At 43.5% G+C, this 22,179-nt stretch overlaps 1 protein-coding gene across 1 annotated transcript; it reads left to right on the forward strand.

Annotated features, from left to right (window-relative positions):
- The first annotated feature begins 9,429 nt into the window (after positions 1-9,429).
- On the forward strand, positions 9,430-20,889 carry c1qtnf1.S (C1q and TNF related 1 S homeolog). The gene is made up of 2 exons (XM_018239296.2): positions 9,430-9,905; positions 19,655-20,889. Exons 1-2 carry the CDS (start codon positions 9,692-9,694, stop codon positions 20,200-20,202), a joined length of 762 nt encoding a protein of 253 aa, XP_018094785.1. The 5' UTR covers positions 9,430-9,691; the 3' UTR covers positions 20,203-20,889.
- The last annotated feature ends 1,290 nt before the right edge of the window (positions 20,890-22,179 follow it).

The following is a 22,179-nucleotide window of genomic DNA, read 5'->3' on the forward strand; positions in this document are numbered from 1 at the left end:
TGCCATTGTGATTGGTCACAGTTTAGTTTTGGGTACTGTATGTAAGTATGGTTGCCACCTTTTCTGGAAAAAAAATACCGGCCTTCCTATATATTTATCTTTTTTCCCTTTTAATAATATTGGGATCAACCATAATTTTTACCGGCCGGGCCAGTTTAATACCGGCCAGGTGGCAACCCTATGTGTAAGTCTAATGGGAGTGACACGCAGCCTGTGCGGCTGTTGGTGTTTGCTATACAAGTACATTTGTTGATAACTCATCTGTGATTATATCTCCCATCTCTAGCCCCGAGGATTCCATGGAGCGAGGTGCTCGGGGAAGCTGCGAGTTCACAGCTTAGAGCCAAATGTAACACCATTCCCAGGAACTCTCCCAGAAGACTGTCACAATGTCTCTCTCTCTCTCTGAGAATCCTTAGAGGACAGTTTCTAATTTTCTAGAAAAGCAAGAGACGTGGTGCCAGCGAGGCAGAGGGAGGAGAGCAGCCAGCCAGAGAGTACAAGGTAAGAAGACAGGGAATACTGTGATGGAATCAGTGCCATGGGCTGTGTATTTACTTGCATGGAATGCTCTGCTGGAATGTCTCCACAAAGGGAGGAAGATATATATATATTTATTGTTCAGATGAGGCGGGGAAGCTGCAACTGCCCTGGATATGAATCCCAGAATGTACAGGCAGTTTACAGGCAGCTCAGTACTTTCCACGGGACATTCCCAATTGCAGTGTCCGTGCACCGTGTTGTGCCAAGATGTCGGCCGGGTTATCTTCGGATTTCTCATCTGTGTCCGAGATAAACACAACCATACGGTTCCTGCACTGTCATGCAATCATTTCCCTAATGCAGAGCTGGCAGTTAGAACATTACAACAAAACAAAAGTATGTGTGCAGTGCTATAAGCTCTGCAATGGAACTTTTTTATAGTGTCGTAAAAAGTTAAATTAAAACTGTTTTCAGCAGGACGGAGGAGACATCCTGTTGTTTCCTATGGTGCCAGGCCATAGACAAATATACCCGATTGGGGAATCAGCTTTTAAAAATCAAAAAAGCGTATACATTTAAAGGACCTCTATACCCTCCACTTTTTATCACAGCATTGTGCTTAGTACAGAGTAATAACAATGCTGCCATAGAGTAATGTTACATCTCTATACAGACAATAAGAAAAAAACAAGAGTTCTCCCTGCTATGGAGAGATCCATTTGTAGCCATGCTCTCTGCTGGCCACTCCCCAACAACACACCACGCCCCTAATGGTGCCAGACATAGAAGGAGAAAAATGAAGATTTAGTGATGCTTATCATCCATAACAAGAGACATAGGGGTACATTTACTAAGCGGCAAAAATTTGTCAGCGGTGGCTTCGTAGACATTGAAACACTTTGCCAGGCCAAAATTCACTCAGACAACACTTATTTACTAAAATGCGAAGTTACGTCCAGGGCGCCGAATGCTGGCCACTTTTCGCTAGCATTACTTCGGCAATCAAAGCGAAGATGCGCAAGCGTTCAATCATGCCTAGTGCAATTTCCTTAGAGGTCTTCGCTCAGGCTAATTTGCATACGGCAGGAAATTTAAAGTTGAATGGACGTATATGTTGCAGCAAATAAATTACATTACACAAGTCCAGGGAACCTTAATAAAATAAAATAAAGTTGTTATATTGCCCTACACATGAGCCCAGTGTATAGTTTATGTGCCATATGTTAGAAAATGTGGGGGGAACCCGGTTACCCAAAAAAAAATATAAGGACTTTTGAAGCCTATCACTCTGAAAAAAGGAAAAGACGCCAGCGTTTTTTGGGACTTAGAAAGTTTTTCCACTAAAAATATGATGTAAGTGACTGAAGATTGAAGAAGATCTATGCACTCCAATGCACTTCGCCTGGTCTGAGCTGGCAAAGGCAAGTCTGGTGAAAGAGGTAACATTCAGTAAAATCTGCATCTTAGTGAATTTGCGGAATAACGTCCATTCGCCAGCGAAAATTTGCAAATGACCGCTAGCGTCTGTCTCTTTCGCTAGCGAAGTTATGCCTGCGCTTGTTACTAAATCGTGCCTGAAAATGGTAACGCTGGCGCTTTAGTAAATCTGCCCCATACAGAGATATATATATATATTCATATACACCTATAAATTCTAAGGGTAGCCTCCCCCGAAAAATTTGCCCCCTCTACCTTGGGGGAGTATAATGCAGTAAGAGGTGATGGTAAGGAAGGTTGGGCTGTATGAGAGACAATGGCACCTAAGAAACTGCAAACTTGACCTGTAATACCTTGATGGAGAGAGGGGTAAAAATGCAAAGGGAAAGGAACTACAGCTACAGGCATGGGATCCATTATCCGGAAACCCATTATCCAGAATGCTCCAAATTACAGAAAGGCTGTATCTCATAGACTCCGTTATAATAAAATAATCCAAATTTTTAAAAATGATTTCCTTTTTCTCTGTAATAACAAAACAGTCGCTTGTACTTGATCCCAACTAAGATATAATTAATCCTTATTGGAAGCAAAACCAGCCTATTGGGTTTATTTAATGTTTACATGATTTTCTAGTAGACTTAAGGTATGAAGATCCAAATTACGGAAAGATACGTTATCCAGAAATACCCCAGGTCCCATGTATTCTGGATAACAGGTCCCACTAGTGTACTAGTTAAGTATATTTCAGCCTGTTATATTTCCAATATACAAAAACAAATCCATCTGTTTAGATTTGAGAATTTGCCTCTCTGGCTCTTTGGAGACAGAACCATGAAACTGCTCCCCCACCTAATTTGGGATCAGCTGGGGGGGGGGGTCATTGGCCAAAAGGTGAACCCCCCTCTTCCCAGGCCCCATGCATGGACTGATGGTTTTCAAGGTCAGTTAGAATAGAGGCAATTTGATAAACTGGTGATTCCACTGAAACATTCTACATGGGTCCAATGTCCCATAAATAATAGTATTATGAAGTAAGCATGTACGTGATCAGCCCATATGGGTATTGCCTTGTATTTCCAGAATATCAGAGGATACAAGCTCAGAGCTACATGTGCTCCCCAAATCCACTATCAATGTCTAATGTGGGACACACAGAGAATCCATCATTGTGATGAGGCCACAGTTTTATCAACAGACTGGAAAAGTTACAGGGTTAAACAATATGAAACTGACACCAAAAGATTACTTGCCCAGAATTCCACAGGAGTTGAGGTGCCACCATCCATGCCAGCCACGCATCTCATCATGTGTTCAGGTTGGCAAGCAAGATAAGCCCCACTAAGAACCTCTACATCCATAGATCATCACATAAGAAGGTTCTTCTTCCAATGTTGCCACCACTGGAAAGAAACCACAACTTCTGATTAGTGATGGGCGAATTTCTCCCGTTTCCCGCAAAATTCTGGCATTTTCACGGAAAAATCGTAATCGGAAATTGATGCTTGCGTCCAAGCTGACGCTGGCGTTAAAGTCAATGGGCGTCCGAATAGTGTTGATGCGCGGCGAGTTTGACGCAAACCACTTTTCGGATGTGCATCCAAAAAAAATTTGACTGATTCTGATTCTTGAATTTATTCGCCGACGGTGCAACACGGAGATTCACCAGGAATTTGTGCCAGGCGAATTTATTCGCCCATCAGTACTTGATTTACCCAATTCTATGGGCATCACTTAATCATTTCCTCCCTGCCATAGTCCCCACCGGGATACCAGGAAAACTCCCGGTGGGCCCAGGTGTATGTGGGTCTCTTGCTTCTGACCATTTAGCCTATTTCATGGTCATTCCCTATTTATTTATGAGAAAAAGAGGCTTAATAATGGAAGAATAGAGTATATTATGTAGAGACTATGAGAATAAAGAGATTTAGTGAGGAGAGGAGGTATAATAGTTTCGAAAGTGGGCCCTCAGCCTAAGGTCTCTGGTGGGCCCCTGGCATCCCAGTCCGACACTGCCTACTTCAGTCCCTTGTATTTGGGTAGCCCTGTCTGCAAGTCTGTCTTGAATTTGTATGTCTTTTGTCTGTGTGCCTTCATATTTTGCTAGAATATTCTGTTGTGTAATGGAAATGGAGTGCTGAGTGTGGCTAAATAATCAAGCCAGTGCCGCGTGTACTTTAGGAATGTAACAGTGCCCTTGGCAGCTCCCGGTGGGACATTTAGTCATTATTACATGGGCAGGAGACAAGTTCTCAGATGCCCCAGTAGGAGATTGCTGCTGCCTGGAGTTGGCCCTGTAGGACCCTGATCTTCAAGCTGGCCAATGAGAATAGTCACGCCAAAACTCCTTTAATCACATGCAGCGTGTGACGGGTCTCGTTCAATCATGTTTTCATTTGGGAGATTAACAGGACCCCCCCTGTTTCCCTACTGTGGTATCTGTGGGCTGAAAGTCATCCGTAACATACGAGCTGCCTGGAAAATGTCGCCTATTGGACTTTGTAGAACTGATGCATAGGAATGAAATTGCTTAAAGGAACAGTATCCTCAAAAAATTAAAGTGTTTCAAAGTAATACAAATATAATGCACTGTTGCCCTGCACTGGTAAAACTGATGTGTTTGCTTAAGAAACACTACTATAATTTATATAAACAAGCTGCTGTGTAGCCATGGGGGCAGCCATTCAAGCACAGGATACACAGTAGATAACAGATAAGTACTACTATAGTTTATATAAACAAGTTGCTGTGTAGCCATGGGGGCAGCCATTCAAGCTCAGGATACACAGTAGATAACAGATAAGCACTTCTATAGTTTATATAAACAAGCTGCTGTGTAGCCATGGGGGCAGCCATTCAAGCACAGGATACACAGTAGATAACAGATAAGTACTACTATAGTTTATATAAATAAGCTGCTGTGTAGCCACGGGGGCAGCCATTCAAGCACAGGATACACAGTAGATAACAGATAAGTACTACTATAGTTTATATAAACAAGCTGCTGTGTAGCCATGGGGGCAGCCATTCAAGCACAGGATACACAGTAGATAACAGATAAGTACTACTATAGTTTATATAAATAAGCTGCTGTGTAGCCATGGGGGCAGCCATTCAAGCACAGGATACACAGTAGATAACAGATAAGTACTACTATAGTTTATATAAACAAGTTGCTGTGTAGCCATGGGGGCATCCATTCAAGCTCAGGATACACAGTAGATAACAGATACGCACTTCTATAGTTTATATAAACAAGCTGCTGTGTAGCCATGGGGGCAGCCATTCAAGCACAGGATACACAGTAGATAACAGATAAGTACTACTATAGTTTATATAAATAAGCTGCTGTGTAGCCACGGGGGCAGCCATTCAAGCACAGGATACACAGTAGATAACAGATAAGTACTACTATAGTTTATATAAACAAGCTGCTGTGTAGTCATGGGGGCAGCCATTCAAGCACAGGATACACAGTAGATAACAGATAAGTACTAGTATAGTTTATATAAACAAGCTGCTGTGTAGCCATGGGGGCAGCCATTCAAGCACAGGATACACAGTAGATAACAGATAAGTACTACTATAGTTTATATAAATAAGCTGCTGTGTAGCCACGGGGGCAGCCATTCAAGCACAGGATACACAGTAGATAACAGATAAGTACTACTATAGTTTATATAAACAAGCTGCTGTGTAGTCATGGGGGCAGCCATTCAAGCACAGGATACACAGTAGATAACAGATAAGTACTAGTATAGTTTATATAAACAAGCTGCTGTGTAGCCATGGGGGCAGCCATTCAAGCACAGGATACACAGTAGATAACAGATAAGTACTACTATAGTTTATATAAACCAGCTGCTGTGTAGCCACGGGGGCAGTCATTCAAGCACAGGATACACAGTAGATAACGGATAAGTACTACTATAGTTTATATAAACAAGCTGCTGTGTTGCCATGGGGGCAGCCAATCAAGCACAGGATACACAGTAGATAACAGATAAGTACTACTATAGTTTATATAAACAAGTTGCTGTGTAGCCATGGGGGCATCCATTCAAGCTCAGGATACACAGTAGATAACAGATAAGCACTTCTATAGTTTATATAAACAAGCTGCTGTGTAGCCATGGGGGCAGCCATTCAAGCACAGGATACACAGTAGATAACAGATAAGTACTACTATAGTTTATATAAATAAGCTGCTGTGTAGCCACGGGGGCAGCCATTCAAGCACAGGATACACAGTAGATAACAGATAAGTACTACTATAGTTTATATAAACAAGTTGCTGTGTAGTCATGGGGGCAGCCATTCAAGCACAGGATACACAGTAGATAACAGATAAGTACTACTATAGTTTATATAAACAAGCTGCTGTGTAGCCATGGGGGCAGCCATTCAAGCACAGGATACACAGTAGATAACAGATAAGTACTACTATAGTTTATATAAACAAGCTGCTGTGTAGCGATGGGGGCAGCCATTCAAGCACAGGATACACAGTAGATAACAGATAAGTACTACTATAGTTTATATAAACAAGCTGCTGTGTAGCCATGGGGGCAGCCATTCAAGCACAGGATACACAGTAGATAACAGATAAGTACTACTATAGTTCATATAAACAAGCTGCTGTGTAGCCATGGGGGCAGCCATTCAAGCACAGGATACACAGTAGATAACAGATAAGTACTACTATAGTTTATATAAACAAGCTGCTGTGTAGAAATGGGGGCAGCCATTCAAAGCAGAAAAGGCTCAGGTTACACAGCAGATACGCTCTGTAGAACATAATGTTATATTTTATCAACTATTTAACCTGAACATTTTCTCCTTTTAATGGCTGCCCCCGTTGCTTCAGGGCAGGGCAACAGTACATTTTCATTACTTTAACACTTTAATTTTTTAGTGTTAATGTTCTTTTAAACTGTCTTTTGCAAATCACAAGACCTTATAGGAATCTGGGAAATAGAGAATAGAAACCATCATCAGCATAGAAGGATTACCCCCCAAAAAAGGCAAACTCTACCCATATAGGTACAGAGTGAATATTAGGGTTGCCAGTTTTGAACCCGACAGTCAGGTTTTTACACCCGATGTCTGCCCGGTTTTCAAAAGTCTGAAAACAGGTCAAGCCTGTCCCCTGCTTCTGGAACGATTTGGCCAATCATGAGATGCTGCTTCACTGAATCCCAAAAATCTTACATGTTCCACCCAACCCTTCCACTTTCAGTGGCATCTCTCAGAACTTTACATTGTAAAGTCAATACCCATCTTATGGGTTGGCAGCGAGATACTCTGCGGACTTGCAGTATATCTATCCCTGCGTGAGGTTAAAGCAGAACTAAAGCTGGAAATGTTGTACATTATGTTTTGTGCTTCTGTACCAGCCCAAGGCAACTACAGCCCTTTAGCAGTAAAGATCTGTGTCTCCAAAGATGCCCCAGTAGCTCCCCATCTTCTTTTCTGCTGATTCACTGCACATGCTCTGTGCTGCTGTCACTTACTGAGCTTAGGGACCCACTCACAATATACAGTACACATAGAATAGAAATGCCACAATATAAGGCTGATTAGTAATTAATACAGATAATTACTACATGGCAGCACAGAAACCAGTGCAATTAGCATCAGAATTTAATAATCAGCCCTGTAGTATCAGCTTATATTACAGGGGAAGCTCATTTTCTGCTTGATAATTAGTGACGAGCCCTAAGCTTAGCTTCTCAACAGCCAATCAGAGCCCACTGAGCATGTGAGTGTCACAGACACTTTCCAAGATGGTGACCCCCTGTGACAAGTTTGAAGTCCTGGATCATTGCTGCTATTGACAAGCTGAAACTTTAGGCTGGTGCTATAAATTCAGTATATAAAATATGGCATTTTTAGCCACATTCATTTTTAGGGTTTAGTTCTCCTTTAAAGCTGTCATTGGCCCAGGGTGACATCCATTCCCATTGCTCTGAAAAGTATCTATATTAAAGAGGTGGGTCACCTTTAAGTTAACTTTTAGTGTGTTATAGAATGGCCAATTCTAAGCAACTTCAATTGGTCCTCATTATTCATTTTTTATATTTTTATAACTATTTGTCTTTTTCTTCTGCCTCTTTGCAGCATTCAAATGGGGGTCACTGACCCCATCTAAAAAAAAATTCTCTGGCTAAGGCTACAAATGTATTGTTATTGCTACTTTTTATTCCTCATCTTTCTATTCAGGCCTCTCCTATTCATATTCCAGTCTCTTATTCAAATCGATGCATGGTTGCTAGGGGAATTTGGACCCTAGCAGCAAGATTGCTGATATTGCAAACTGGAGAGCGCCTAAATAGAAAGCTAAATAACGCAAAAACCACAAATAATAAAAAATTAAAACCAATTACAAATGATCTCAGAATATCACTCTCTATATCATACTAAAAGTGATCTCAAAGGTGAACAACCCCTATAAGATTCTGTATGTTCCGTTCAGTAACAGACCCCATTGGAATGCAGCACATCTCTCTATTAATGACCACCGCATATTTGCTGCCTGCTGATGCTGCTTGGCATTCCAGTGTTACTTTCCCTTTCAGTGCCAGAATCTGATTATCTCTGAAATGTGAGTTAATTCTGCGGTGACACGGGGGGGGGGGGGGAGCTGAGAATGGCACGGAATTATGTTTTCTGTCCCCTCGGGGTGGGAATTTCACATAGACAACAGCAGGCTATCATTTATACCAGAGGGATGAGGCGCCTTCCAGGCAGCTCTCTATGCCATTATCTATGTTACTGAACTAGGGATGTCTGTCAGGTCCGGACTGAGAATTAAAATAGGCCCTGGCATTTCAAGTACACAGAGGCCCAATCAGTCCACAGAGAGGCCCAAACATCTCCCACCAGCCCACTAAATAGTGACTTTCTATGGGACCTTATAGCAGCCCCCTATAGCGGATATAGGTATCACTTCTACAATACTTTTTGTATTTCTTTGTTTTTTTTAATTTATTTTGTTCCTTCTCATCTGCAACAGACAAAGAATATCAAGTTGACAATTTGGAACTCCCTTGTGTAGCTTTGAGCTTGCTCCGACACTTTCAGATGCTACTGCTAAGAGTGTTCCGGCCTAAAATGGGAATGATTTTGCACCCCTTAGTGATCCAGCTCCTACATTAGGAAAGTAAAGTTATTTTGACATGGGCAGAAAACATTTGCTCCTCTGTTGATAAAACTGCCCCAGGGTGGTTGTGTTTGAACAATGATGCACCTTTGAGCAGAACACAGAGACTCGTTAGCTATGCCGCCGGGTCGGGCGGGTTCGGGTCGACCTCGCACTGCTCCTCACGGGTGGCGGGCGAGTGCGGGTTGAGCTCTTCTCCTGCTCTCCCCACCCCCCACATTCAAATGCCAGCTTCCGGGTTCCGGTTTTATAGTCTCGCGTCTGCCCGCCCCTTTTGTGACGTCATTGTGACGTCATTGGAACGGGTCTATAAAAGGACCTCGGAAGCGTGGCTGCGGGCGGGCGTGGGTTGGAGCAGGGCGGGTTAGGGTCGGACGCGGGTCAGGAAAACCCTGACCCGCACATCACTACTGTACACCTGGAGTTGTACGAAAATCAAACTCAAGAATAAAAACCCAAAATGATCAGAACACAAATCCTGCTGCCTTAACTTTGTATATTTGTCTATCAGTATCATGTTGCTCTAAAAAGGGAAAAGCTGATTAGAAATGTGATTTTTATTTTAATATTTATGTTCTCTTGCTTTTAGTTAAGCCCAGGAGATCAGTGATGGATTTCCCCGCACTCATCTTCTTGTCCTCCCTTGTTTCTGTTGAAGTCTTAGCCCAAAGGACCTTCCAGGAGTTAGGAAGCCCTTTGTGTGTGAGATGCTGTGGAGATTCAGAGAAACCTGTTCCCAACCCTACGAAGAGCAGGGTGAAGCAATATATCCTCTACCCAGCACCAAAATTCCAACCGCAGATAGATATGACCATCTTGAAAGGTGAGGCAGGGTTCTGAATGTCTAGTACAGGTATGGGATCCATTATCTGGAAACCTGTTATCAAGGAAGCTCAAAATTACATAAAGGATATTTCCCATAGACTCCATTTTGTCCAAATAATCCAAATATTGGGTTTATTTAGTGTTTACATGATTTTCTAGTAGACTTGTGAATGAAGATGCAGCTTACGGAAAAATCCGTTATCTGGAAAACCACAGGTCCCCTGAGCATTCTGGATAACAGGTCCAGTACCTGTATTAAAAGTGAAAATACACATCCTAAACTCTTACATTTGGTTTATATTGAACATAAAATCATAATGGGGATAAAGTTTTCAGTCAGATTATTACCTGAGGAACTAACCAAGTTACTGTCCTCTCTGCACTCCTACAGAGTATTCTCTATCGTCTATCCAATGTATCTTGAAGTGTTCTCCTACCTCAGTGTAACAACTTACCTCTCTGGTAGTCCAGTGGTGCGGAGGGGACGCCCGCCTCCCCTGTATGCGCCGTTAACTAGGGCGCGCCGCGCCTCTCCTATATTTATTGGCACATGTGCGCTGGTGTGCTGACGCCAGTGCGCATTGGCGCAAAAGTTTAAAGTATTTAAAGTGCCAGTATACATTTTCTCACTGCCCGTTATAGGTTCCGAGTTTATTCCTGTCTGATTCTGATACCTGGTGTGACCCTTGCCTGTTTTGTGACGATTTTGACTTCCAAAATCCTGACCCTGCCTGGTAACCGACTCTTCTACTGACTCTGTAACCCTCCTGATTGATCTTCTGGTTTGACACCTGCCTGTTTGACTCCGTTTGCACTCTGCCTGCCCCGATCCGGCCTGATCTGACTACGCTTTCTACCTATGCTTTATACTGTGATCTTCTGCCCAAAAGACTTTGCTTTACCGTTTTGCCCCTTTGCTCTTCCAGAACCCTTCACTTGGCACCTCTCTTAATAAGACCTGGCGGCATCCGATTAGTCGAGGGCTCCTCCCGAGGTGAAAGGTGGCTGTTAAAGGCAGAAGCAAGAGCCGAGAACAGGGTGCTTAGCATTGGTTCTGGATTTAGGGTGCCGACCGTGACACTCAGTGTCCTACTTCCCGAGGCCTCCTGCCTCTCTTTCTAAGTCTATTAAAATCCTTATTATGGGCTGACACCTACTCATGGTAAGGCCTTACCAGAGATATATAAACAGGCACAATTATGCTTTCATCCCATTTTGTATAAAAGATAGTACTTTATTAGCTTTAGCAGTAACTAAAGATTACCATAGCGAAGGTCATCAAATGAGAAGATCATTATCCAATTTGGCCAGTCAGGTAATGGATGGTGTTACATGACCATATAAAGGCACAAGGCACAGGATATTAGAAGTCACTGAGGAGTTATGTGACCATTTAAAGGCACAAGACTGAAGGCTGAGTTATACAGGGAACTCTGAGTATCACTCATGTATTATAAGGGATAATGTACCCCCTACTGTAAATGATAAGGATATTAGAAGTCACTGATGGGTTCTGTGACCAAATAAAGACACAAGGCTGCAGGCTGAGTTATACAGGGAACTCTGAGTATCACTCATGTATTATAAGGGATAATGTACCCCCTACTGTAAATGATAAGGATATTAGAAGTCACTGAGGAGTTATGTGACCATATAAAGGCACAAGGCTGCAGGCTGAGTTATACAGGGAACTCTGAGTATCACTCATGTATTATAAGGGATAATGTACCCCCTACTGTAAATGATAAGGATATTAGAAGTCACTGAGGGGTTGTCCTGTGACCATATAAAGGCACAAGGCTGCAGGCTGAGTTATACAGGGAACTCTGAGTATCACTCATGTATTATAAGGGATAATGTACCCCCTACTGTAAATGATAAGGATATTAGAAGTCACTGAGGGGTTGTTCTGTGACCATATAAAGGCACAAGGCTGCAGGCTGAGTTATACAGGGAACTCTGAGTATCACTCATGTATTATAAGGGATAATGTACCCCCTACTGTAAATGATAAGGATATTAGAAGTCACTGAGGGGTTCTGTGACCATATAAAGGCACAAGGCTGCAGGCTGAGTTATACAGGGAACTCTGAGTATCACTCATGTATTATAAGGGATGATGTACCCCCTACTGTAAATGATAAGGATATTAGAAGTCACTGAGGGGTTCTGTGACCATATAAAGACACAAGCCTGCAGGCTGAGTTATACAGGGAACTCTGAGTATCACTCATGTATTATAAGGGATGATGTACCCCCTACTGTAAATGATAAGGATATTAGAAGTAGGGATGTCGCGGACTGTTCGCCGGCGAACTTGTTCGCGCGAACATCGGCTGTTCGCGCTCGCCGAATGTTCGCGAACGTCGCGCGACGTTCGCCATTTTGGGTTCGCCTTACCTGGCGCTTTTTTTTGACCTCTCACCCCAGACCAGCAGATACATGGCAGCCAATCAGGAAGCTCTCCCTCCTGGACCACCCCCACACCCCCTGGACCACTCCCCTTCCATATATAAACTGAAGCCCTGCAGCGTTTTTCTGCCTGTGTGTGCTTGGAAGAGCTAGTGTAGGGAGAGAGCTGCTAGTGATTTCACTGATTTGAGGGACAGTTGATAGTAAGTTTGCTGGCTAGTAATCTACTTGACACTGCTCTGTATTGGAGGGACAGAAGTCTGCAGGGATTTGAGGGACATTTTAGGGTAGCTTTGCTGACTAGTAATCTACCTTCTACTGCAGTGCTCTGTATGTAGCTGCTGTGGGCACTGCTTCTGATCTCATCTGCTGACTGCTGTAATAACCCAATAGTCCTTGTAAGGACTGCTTTTATTTTCTTTTTTGTTGTTTTACTTTGCTACTTTAACAGCCAAGTGCTATTAGTCTAGCAGTGTTGGGGAGTGGGACTGGTGTGCTACTGTGCTGCTCCTAGTAGTTCAGCAGCACCAACCCGAGAATATTTTTTTTTTTAATATACATATAATTTTTTTTTTTTTTTACTTATCTTACTGTTCTTTAAGGTGTCCAGTGCTGTTTGCTGTTCTTCATAGTAGTGCACCAATAGTAGTGCACTTGCAGGCATTATTTGCCCAGTGGCCATCTAGCTGTGTGAGCTTTTTCACATTCTGTCTAAATATCAATAATAATACCGTCTCCAGAAACACCACCTGAGTGACGTTTTTCAAGCAGCAATAATATATTCCGTATCCACCACTGCTGTAGTGTATACGTTGACCTTGTAGGCATTATTTGCCCAGTGTGTGTTCTTCATTTTCAAACCACTGCCACTTAGCTGTGTGAGCTTGTTCACATTCTGTCTAAATATCAATAATAATACCGTCTCCAGAAACACCACCTGAGTGACGTTTTTCAAGCAGCAATAATATATTCCGTATCCACCACTGCTGTAGTGTATACGTTGACCTTGAAGGCATTATTTGCCCAGTGTGTTCTTCATTTTCAAACCACTGCCACTTAGCTGTGTGAGCTTTTTCACATTCTGTCTAAATATCAATAATAATACCGTCTCCAGAAACACCACCTGAGTGACGTTTTTCAAGCAGCAATAATATATTCCGTATCCACCACTGCTGTAGTGTATACGTTGACCTTGTAGGCATTATTTGCCCAGTGTGTTCTTCATTTTCAAACCACTGCCATCTAGCTGTGTGAGCTTTTTCACATTCTGTCTAAATATCAATAATAATACCGTCTCCAGAAACACCACCTGAGTGACGTTTTTCAAGCAGCAATAATATATTCCGTATCCACCACTGCTGTAGTGTATACGTTGACCTTGTAGGCATTATTTGCCCAGTGTGTTCTTCATTTTCAAACCACTGCCATCTAGCTGTGTGAGCTTTTTCACATTCTGTCTAAATATCAATAATAATACCGTCTCCAGAAACACCACCTGAGTGACGTTTTTCAGGCAGCAATAATATATTCCGTATCCACCACTGCTGTAGTGTATACGTTGACCTTGTAGGCATTATTTGCCCAGTGTGTTCTTCATTTTCAAACCACTGCCACTTAGCTGTGTGAGCTTGTTCACATTCTGTCTAAATATCAATAATAATACCGTCTCCAGAAACACCACCTGAGTGACGTTTTTCAAGCAGCAATAATATATTCCGTATCCACCACTGCTGTAGTGTATACGTTGACCTTGTAGGCATTATTTGCCCAGTGTGTTCTTCATTTTCAAACCACTGCCACTTAGCTGTGTGAGCTTTTTCACATTCTGTCTAAATATCAATAATAATACCGTCTCCAGAAACACCACCTGAGTGACGTTTTTCAAGCAGCAATAATATATTCCGTATCCACCACTGCTGTAGTGTATACGTTGACCTTGTAGGCATTATTTGCCCAGTGTGTTCTTCATTTTCAAACCACTGCCATCTAGCTGTGTGAGCTTGTTCACATTCTGTCTAAATATCAATAATAATACCGTCTCCAGAAACACCACCTGAGTTGTTGTTGTTTTTGTTTTAAAAATAATGCCAGGCAAAGGCAGGCCGCCACGCAGAGGCACTAGGGGCCGTGCTGCTATGCTGTCCTGTGGCCCTAGGAAATTGCCCAGTTTTTAAAAAGGCAATGACCCTGAACTCCCAAAATGCTGAAGAGGTAGTTGACTGGCTTACACAGCACACCCCATCCTCTACCGTTTCTAACTTTACCACAACATCCTCATCCTCCACTGCTATGGGCACCCCACGTAACACTTCCTCCACCACCGGCGCCCCTTCTTCACTGGAGTCAGAGGAGTTATTTTCACATGAGTTTCTTGAACTGAGTGATGCGCAACCATTATTGGCAGAAGAAGATGAAGGAGATGAGGACGTTACACCAGATTTAATTCTGGCAGAGAACACAACAGAGATGGACATAATGAGTGATGACGAGGAGGTCCCCGCTGCTGCTTCCTTCTGTGAGCTGTTAGAAGAAATTGATGCATCTGAGGAGAATGAGGATGAGGAGATTGATGTTTTATGGGTGCCCAGTAGAAGAGAGCAAGAGGAGGATAGTTCAGATGGAGAGACGGAGAGTCAGAGAGGCAGGAGGAGAATTAGACTTAGAAGAAGCAGGGAGGACAGCTCGCAGGGAACAGTAGGGCAACAACATGTATCGGCACCTGTGGTCAGCCGGCCAACGCACCCGCCATTGCCGCCAACGCTGCGACTTCTACTTTTACCGCCAGATTGCCAGCCTCAAAAAGGTCAGCAGTGTGGGATTTTTTTAATGTGTGTGCCTCTGACAAAAGCGTTGTAATTTGCAATGAGTGCAGTCAGAAACTGAGTCTTGGGAAGCCCAACAGCCACATAGGTACAACTTCTATGCGAAGGCACATGAACGGCAAGCACAAAGCACTTTGGGAGCAACACCTCAAAGGCAACAGGCAAACTAAAAGCCACCCTCCTTCTGGTCCAGCATCTTACTGCTCTACCTCTGCTGTCCTTGACCCGTCTGAACCACCCTCCACTCCGCCTTCCACCTTACCACCAGTTCCCATTCCCAGTCATCTGCCCCCAGCCAAGTTTCTGTGAGGGCCATGTTTGAGCGTAAGAAGCCAATGTCTGCGAGTCACCCCCTTGCCCGGCGTCTGACAGCTGGCTTGTCCGCACTCTTAGCCCGCCATACCATACCATACCAGCTGGTGGACTCTGAGGCCTTCCGCAAATTTGTAGCAATTGGGACACCGCAGTGGAAGGTACCCAGCCGCAATTTTTTTTCAAAAAAGGGAATACCACACCTGTACCACCATGTGCAGAGCCAAGTCACCGCATCTCTGTCACTTAGTGTTGGGCCAAAGGTCCATATGACTACTGACCCATGGTCCTCCAAGCATGGTCAGGGCAGGTATGTCACCTACACTGCCCACTGGGTGAACTTGGTCATGGCTGGGAAGCAGGAAATGTGTGGCTCAACAACGACAGTGGAGTTGGTGTCACCGCCACGGATTGCACGCGGTTCTGCCACCACCTCTACTCCTCCTTCGCTCTCTACCTCGTCTTCTTCCTCTTCTTCGTCCTCTGCTGCTGGGTCCTCCTCCTCCACACCTGTGCACCCCCAGCTCCCCCTAGGCTATTCGACCGTGCCAGGTACGCCGTTGTCATGCTGTCTTGGGGATGACGTGCCTGGAAAGCAAAAACCATACCGGATCTGTACTCCTGTCATCTCTGCAGTCACAGGCCGATCGGTGGCTGACCCCACACCAACTGAAGATCGGAAAAGTGGTGTGTGACAATGGAAGCAATCTGTTGGCAGCACTGAGACTGGGCAATTTAACACATGTGCCCTGCATGGCACATGTTCTGAATTTAATAGTCCAACGTTTTGTCTCGAAGTACCCAGGATTCCAGGACGTTCTCAGGCAGTCCAGGAAGGTGTCGGCCCATTTCAGACGTTCCTATACAGCCATGGCACGCCTTGCTGACATTCAGCAGCGGTACAACATGCCAGTCAGGCGTTTGATTTGCGACAGCCAGACTCGCTGGAATTCAACGCTCCTCATGTTGGAACGTCTGCTGCAACAACAAAGAGCCGTCAACGAATACCTGTTTGAACTGGGTGGTAGGACTGGATCTGCAGAGCTGGGGATTTTTTTCCCCCGTTACTGGGTGCTTATGCGCGATGCCTGCAGGCTCATGCGCCCTTTTGAAGAGGTTACAAATATGGTCAGTCGCACCGAAGGCACCATCAGCGACCTAATACCCTTCGCTTTATTCCTGGAGCGTGCCGTGCGACGAGTGACAGATGAGGCTGTAGACCAGCGTGACGAGGAGCAGGAAGCGCACGATTTCTGGTCGGAATCACCAGAACGAACCCAGGCACCTGCTGCAACGCAGGGAGAGGTGTCAGAAGTGGAGTCAGAGGAGGAAGGTGGCTTTGTGGAGGAGGAGGACCAACAGGAGCAGGCTTCCCAGGGGGCTAGTGGTGACCTTTTGGGGACCCCTGGTCTTGTACGTGGCTGGGGGAGAAGACCGTGGATGATGCAGTCCTTGATAACGAGGAAGCGGAGATGGATACCTCTGCATCCAACCTTGTGAGAATGGGGTCTTTCATGCTGTCATGCCTGTTGAAGGACCCCCGTATCAAGAGGCTTAAGGAGAAGGACCTGTACTGGGTCGCAACGCTACTAGACCCTCGGTACAAGCATAAAGTGGCAGAAATGTTACCAACATACCACAAGTCTGAAAGGATGCGGCATTTACAAACCAGCCTGCAAAACATGTTGTACAATGCTTTTAAGGGTGATGTCACTTCAGGAACTCATCAACATTCCAGGGGCAGAGGTGCCAGTAATCCTGCCACGAGCACACCTGCAAGGACAAAGCACTTTGGCCACTCTGTAACGTCAGACATGCAAATGTTTTTCAGTCCAAGGCAGCGGCAGAACCCTTCGGGATCCACCCTCAAAGAACGCCTCGACCGGCAGGTAGCAGACTACCTGGCATTAACTGCAGATATCGACACTCTGAGGAGCGATGAACCCCTGGACTACTGGGTGCGCAGGCTTGATCTGTGGCCAGAGCTGTCACAATTTGCCATGAACCTCTTTTCTTGCCCCGCCTCAAGTGTCCTCTCAGAAAGGACCTTCAGTGCAGCAGGAGGGATTGTAACTGAGAAGAGAACTCGCCTAGGTCACAAAAGTGTGGATTACCTGACCTTTATTAAAATGAATGAGGGTGGATCTCGGAGGGTTACTGCACGCCGGAAGACTTGTTCTGAGTTTCTGATTCTGACTCCCCATGCAGCTGTCCTTCTCTGCACGCCTCATGATTCCACATACAGCTGTCCTTTAGCGTCCTCCTCCCTCCACCACCGTTACAAACTAGGGTGCTAACCCTACTGGTTTAATTTGAATCCAGGTAAATCCTGAGTTTTTCTGGCCTCTGTGCTTCAGTGGCTGCGACCAAAAAAAACAGAATATTTTCAGCATTTATATGGCATATTTTTTCTGGCCTCTGTGCTTCAGTGGCTGCGACCAAAAAAAACAGAATATTTTCAGCATTTATATGGCATATTTTTTCTGGCCTCTGTGCTTCAGTGGCTGTGACAAAAAAATGAATATTTTCAGCATTTATATGGCATATTTTTTCTGGCCTCTGTGCTTCAGTGGCTGCGACCAAAAAAACCAGAATATTTTCAGCATTAATATGGCATATTTTTTCTGGCCTCTGTGCTTCAGTGGCTGCGACAAAAAAATGAATATTTTCAGCATTTATATGGCATATTGTTTCGGCCTCTGTGCTTCAGTGGCTGCGACAAAAATAAATGAATATTTTCAGCATTTATATGGCATATTTTTTCTGGCCTCTGTGCTTCAGTGGCTGCGACCAAAAAAAACAGAATATTTTCAGCATTTATATGGCATATTTTTTCTGGCCTCTGTGCTTCAGTGGCTGTGACAAAAAAATGAATATTTTCAGCATTTATATGGCATATTTTTTCTGGCCTCTGTGCTTCAGTGGCTGCGACCAAAAAAAACTGAATATTTTCAGCATTTATATGGCATATTTTTTCTGGCCTCTGTGCTTCAGTGGCTGCGACCAAAAAACAACAGAATATTTTCAGCATTTATATGGCATATTTTTTCTGGCCTCTGTGCTTCAGTGGCTGTGACAAAAAAATGAATATTTTCAGCATTTATATGGCATATTTTTTCTGGCCTCTGTGCTTCAGTGGCTGCGACCAAAAAAAACTGAATATTTTCGCAAACTTTTTTTCCGACGTTCGCTACATCCCTAATTAGAAGTCACTGAGGGGTTCTGTGACCATATAAAGGCACAAGGTGGCAGGCTGAGTTATATAGGGAACTCTGAGTATCACTCATGTATTATAAGGGATAATGTACCCCCTACTGTAAATGATAAGGATATTAGAAGTCACTGAGGGGGTCTGTGACCATATAAAGGCACAAGGCTACAGGCTGAGTTATACAGGGAACTCTGAGTATCACTCATGTATTATAAGGGATAATGTACCACCTACTGTAAATGATAAGGATATTAGAAGTCACTGAGGGGTTGTTCTGTGACCATATAAAGGCACAAGGCTGCAGGCTGAGTTATACAGGGAACTCTGAGTATCACTCATGTATTATAAGGGATGATGTACCCCCTACTGTAAATGATAAGGATATTAGAAGTCACTGAGGGGTTCTGTGACCATATAAAGGCACAAGACTGCAGGCTGAGTTATTCAGGGAACTCTGAGTATCACTCATGTATTATAAGGGATAATGTACCCCCTACTGTAAATGATAAGGATATTAGAAGTCACTGAGGGGTTGTTCTGTGACCATATAAAGGCACAAGGCTGCAGGCTGAGTTATACAGGGAACTCTGAGTATCATTCATGTACAGTATTATAAAAAATAATATACCCCCTACTGTAAATTATAAGGATATTAGAAGTCACCGGGGAGTTGTTTGACCATATTAATGCACAGGGCTACAAAATGGGGTAGGGATGCACCTAGTCTCGGAGTATTTTCTAAGAAGATGCAATTTTATTTACATTGGCTATGCAAATTAGGGTACAGATTCAGGGCGGTAGTTAGACAAAGTTCCTTTGCAGAATTTTGTAGTTGGACAAATCCAAAAATATGTATTTGGTGCATCCCTAAGTTGAAGGTTGTGCATTGTTTCTGGCAACACCAACTCCTCTTAAGTAGTTAGTAGTAATACTTGGTAGTAAGAATTAATATGTAAACATAAGTATTGTAAATATGTTATTTTGCATCAGGTGAAAAAGGTGAAAATGGTGGAGAAGGACACACAGGGGTTTCAGGAAAAGATGGTGATCCTGGACCACAAGGACCTTCAGGAGAAAAAGGCCAAAAGGGTCAAAGAGGTCCATCAGGAAATTCCTGCAAGAACCAATATGCTGCATTTTCCGTGGCTCGTCGGAAATCCCTTCACAGCACTGAATATTACCAGCCTGTAGTATTTGACACAGTGTTTGTGAACTTGTTTGAGCACTTTAACATGTTCTCAGGGATTTTTTTCTGCTACGTTCCTGGGATTTACTTCTTTAACCTGAACGTACACACATGGAACCTCAAGGAGACCTATTTGCACATTATGAAGAACAGCCAGGAGGTGGCCATCTTGTATGCTCAGCCCAGTGACCGTAGCCTTATGCAGAGCCAAAGCATCATGTTAGACTTGCAAGACCAAGACGAGGTGTGGGTGCGAATGTTTAAACGGGAAAGAGAGAATGCCATATATAATGATGACACTGATGTCTACATCATCTTCAATGGATACCTGATACGACCAGATACAGAATAAACAGCAAAATTCATACGGGAAATGTAGGCAGAACAGAGTTACCATTCCATTACTTTCCTTAATAGGTCCAAGTTCATTGTGCAAAAACATTGCTTTTCTACATATTTTTTTACATATATTTCTTGTCTTGGCAGATTCTTGAAAGAGGGGAAAGTGCAATAGGATCATCCATTTCTGATCACTAGATGCAATACTATTCTTGTCTACTAAGGCTAGTTAACTGCCTTCTATTTGTTTAGAAGTATAGTAAAGGAAACTCAGTTTATCTTGATGCAAATAACATGAATTACACATGGAAGTAAGCTTGATAATGAGCGCAGATGTTCATTTTGGTGATAGTCCAGTGTATCACTTTGGGATTGCTCTGCTATACCCTCACATGGTGCTCACCAACCAACTAATCTTCTGCCATCTTCTCTCCTGTTCTTCTACCATGTTTTTTTTTTTTAGCCCATGTATTCACTCTTGAGTTCTATGTCAAGTCTTCTTTCATACTTAGTGCCTTTTTGTTACTTTCTATTTCCTTCTCAAGAGACAGTTCCCACGTTATTTCTACACTTTGTTCTCCCTGGGGGTCTCCCTATACTATCAACAACTTCTTTTCTATAATTTGTGTTGTTTTCTCTTATTCTTTCCCCTTATTTCTTTTGCTCTCTCATAGGGGCAAATTCACTAAGCGCCGAAGCGCCGAACGCTAGCGTTAATTCGCTAGCGTTTGGCATTTTCGTTACTGCGCAAATTCACTAACGAACACTGGCGTAGTTTCGCTAGTGTTACTTCGCACCCTTACGCCAGGCGAATTTTCGCTAGCGACGTAACTACGCAAATTCACTAACTTGCGCAGTGTAGTGAACGCTACCTTTTACGCTAGACTTCCTTCGCCACCTCAGACCAGGCGAAGCGCAATAGAGTAGATAGGGATTGTTTCAAAAAATGTCAAAATTTTTTCTAAGTCCCCATAAACGCTGGCGTGTTTTCTACATTATGGGTGATAGGCTGAAAAAGATCAAAATTTTTTTTGGGGCTCCCCTCCTTCCCCCCTACATTTCCTGACTCATGGCAACTTACCTAGACAGTGGGCACATGTGTAGGGCAAAATAAAATTTATATTTGATGATTTGAAGGTTTTCTTGGCATTTGTAGTGCAGATACGTGTTCCTCCATTGAAATTTGAATTTGGCGCCGTATGCAAATTAGCCTTCGCTAGCGTAACTTCGCTTTACATAGCGAATCAACGCTAGCGCAACTTCGCAACCTTACGGTACCCCTGAGCGCAACTTCGGATTTTAGTGAATTTGCGGATCGCTGGCGAAACTACGCCTGGTGAAGTGCGCGAAGTGCGGCGAAGTTGCGCCTGGCCCAACTTCGCATCTTAGTGAATTTGCCCCACAGACTGTGTGCATCCTTCTCCTTCATTTAATTACTGGGCTTGGGGAACTATCTGCTGCCCCACTGCCCCATTTTCAAATCTTTTTTCCAACATAATTTTACATAGTTACATAGTTAAATTGGGTTGAAAAAAGACAAAGTCCATCAAGTTCAACCCCTCCAAATGAAAACCCAGCATCCATACACACACCCCTCCCTACTTTTAATTAAATTCTATATACCCATATCTATACTAACTATAGAGTTTAGTATCACAATAGCCTTTAATATTATGTCTGTCCAAAAAATAATCCAAGTCCCTCTTATAGTCATTAACTGAATCAGCATCACAACATCACCCGGCAGTGCATTCCACAACCTCACTGTCCTGACTGTGAAGAACCCCCTACGTTGCTTCAAATGAAAGTTCTTTTCTTCTAGTCTAAAGGGGAGGCCTCTGGTACGGTGATCCACTTTATGGGTAAAAAGGTCCCCTGCTATTTGTCTATAATGTCCTCTAATGTACTTGTAAAGTCTAATCATGTCCCCTCGCAAGTGCCTTTTTTCCAGAGAAAACAACCCCAACCTTGACAGTCTCCCCTCATAATT

The sequence above is a fragment of the Xenopus laevis genome, chromosome 9_10S (genome assembly GCF_017654675.1).
Source record: "Xenopus laevis strain J_2021 chromosome 9_10S, Xenopus_laevis_v10.1, whole genome shotgun sequence".
Taxonomy (NCBI): Eukaryota; Metazoa; Chordata; class Amphibia; order Anura; family Pipidae; genus Xenopus; species Xenopus laevis.

Bases quoted from the DNA above. Each gene is read 5' to 3' on its own strand.
- c1qtnf1.S (XM_018239296.2), top strand. From the start codon at position 9,692: ATGGATTTCCCCGCACTCATCTTCTTGTCCTCCCTTGTTTCTGTTGAA. The intron at 9,906-19,654 runs GTGAGGCAGGGT...ATTTTGCATCAG, and splicing joins AGATATGACCATCTTGAAAG to GTGAAAAAGGTGAAAATGGT.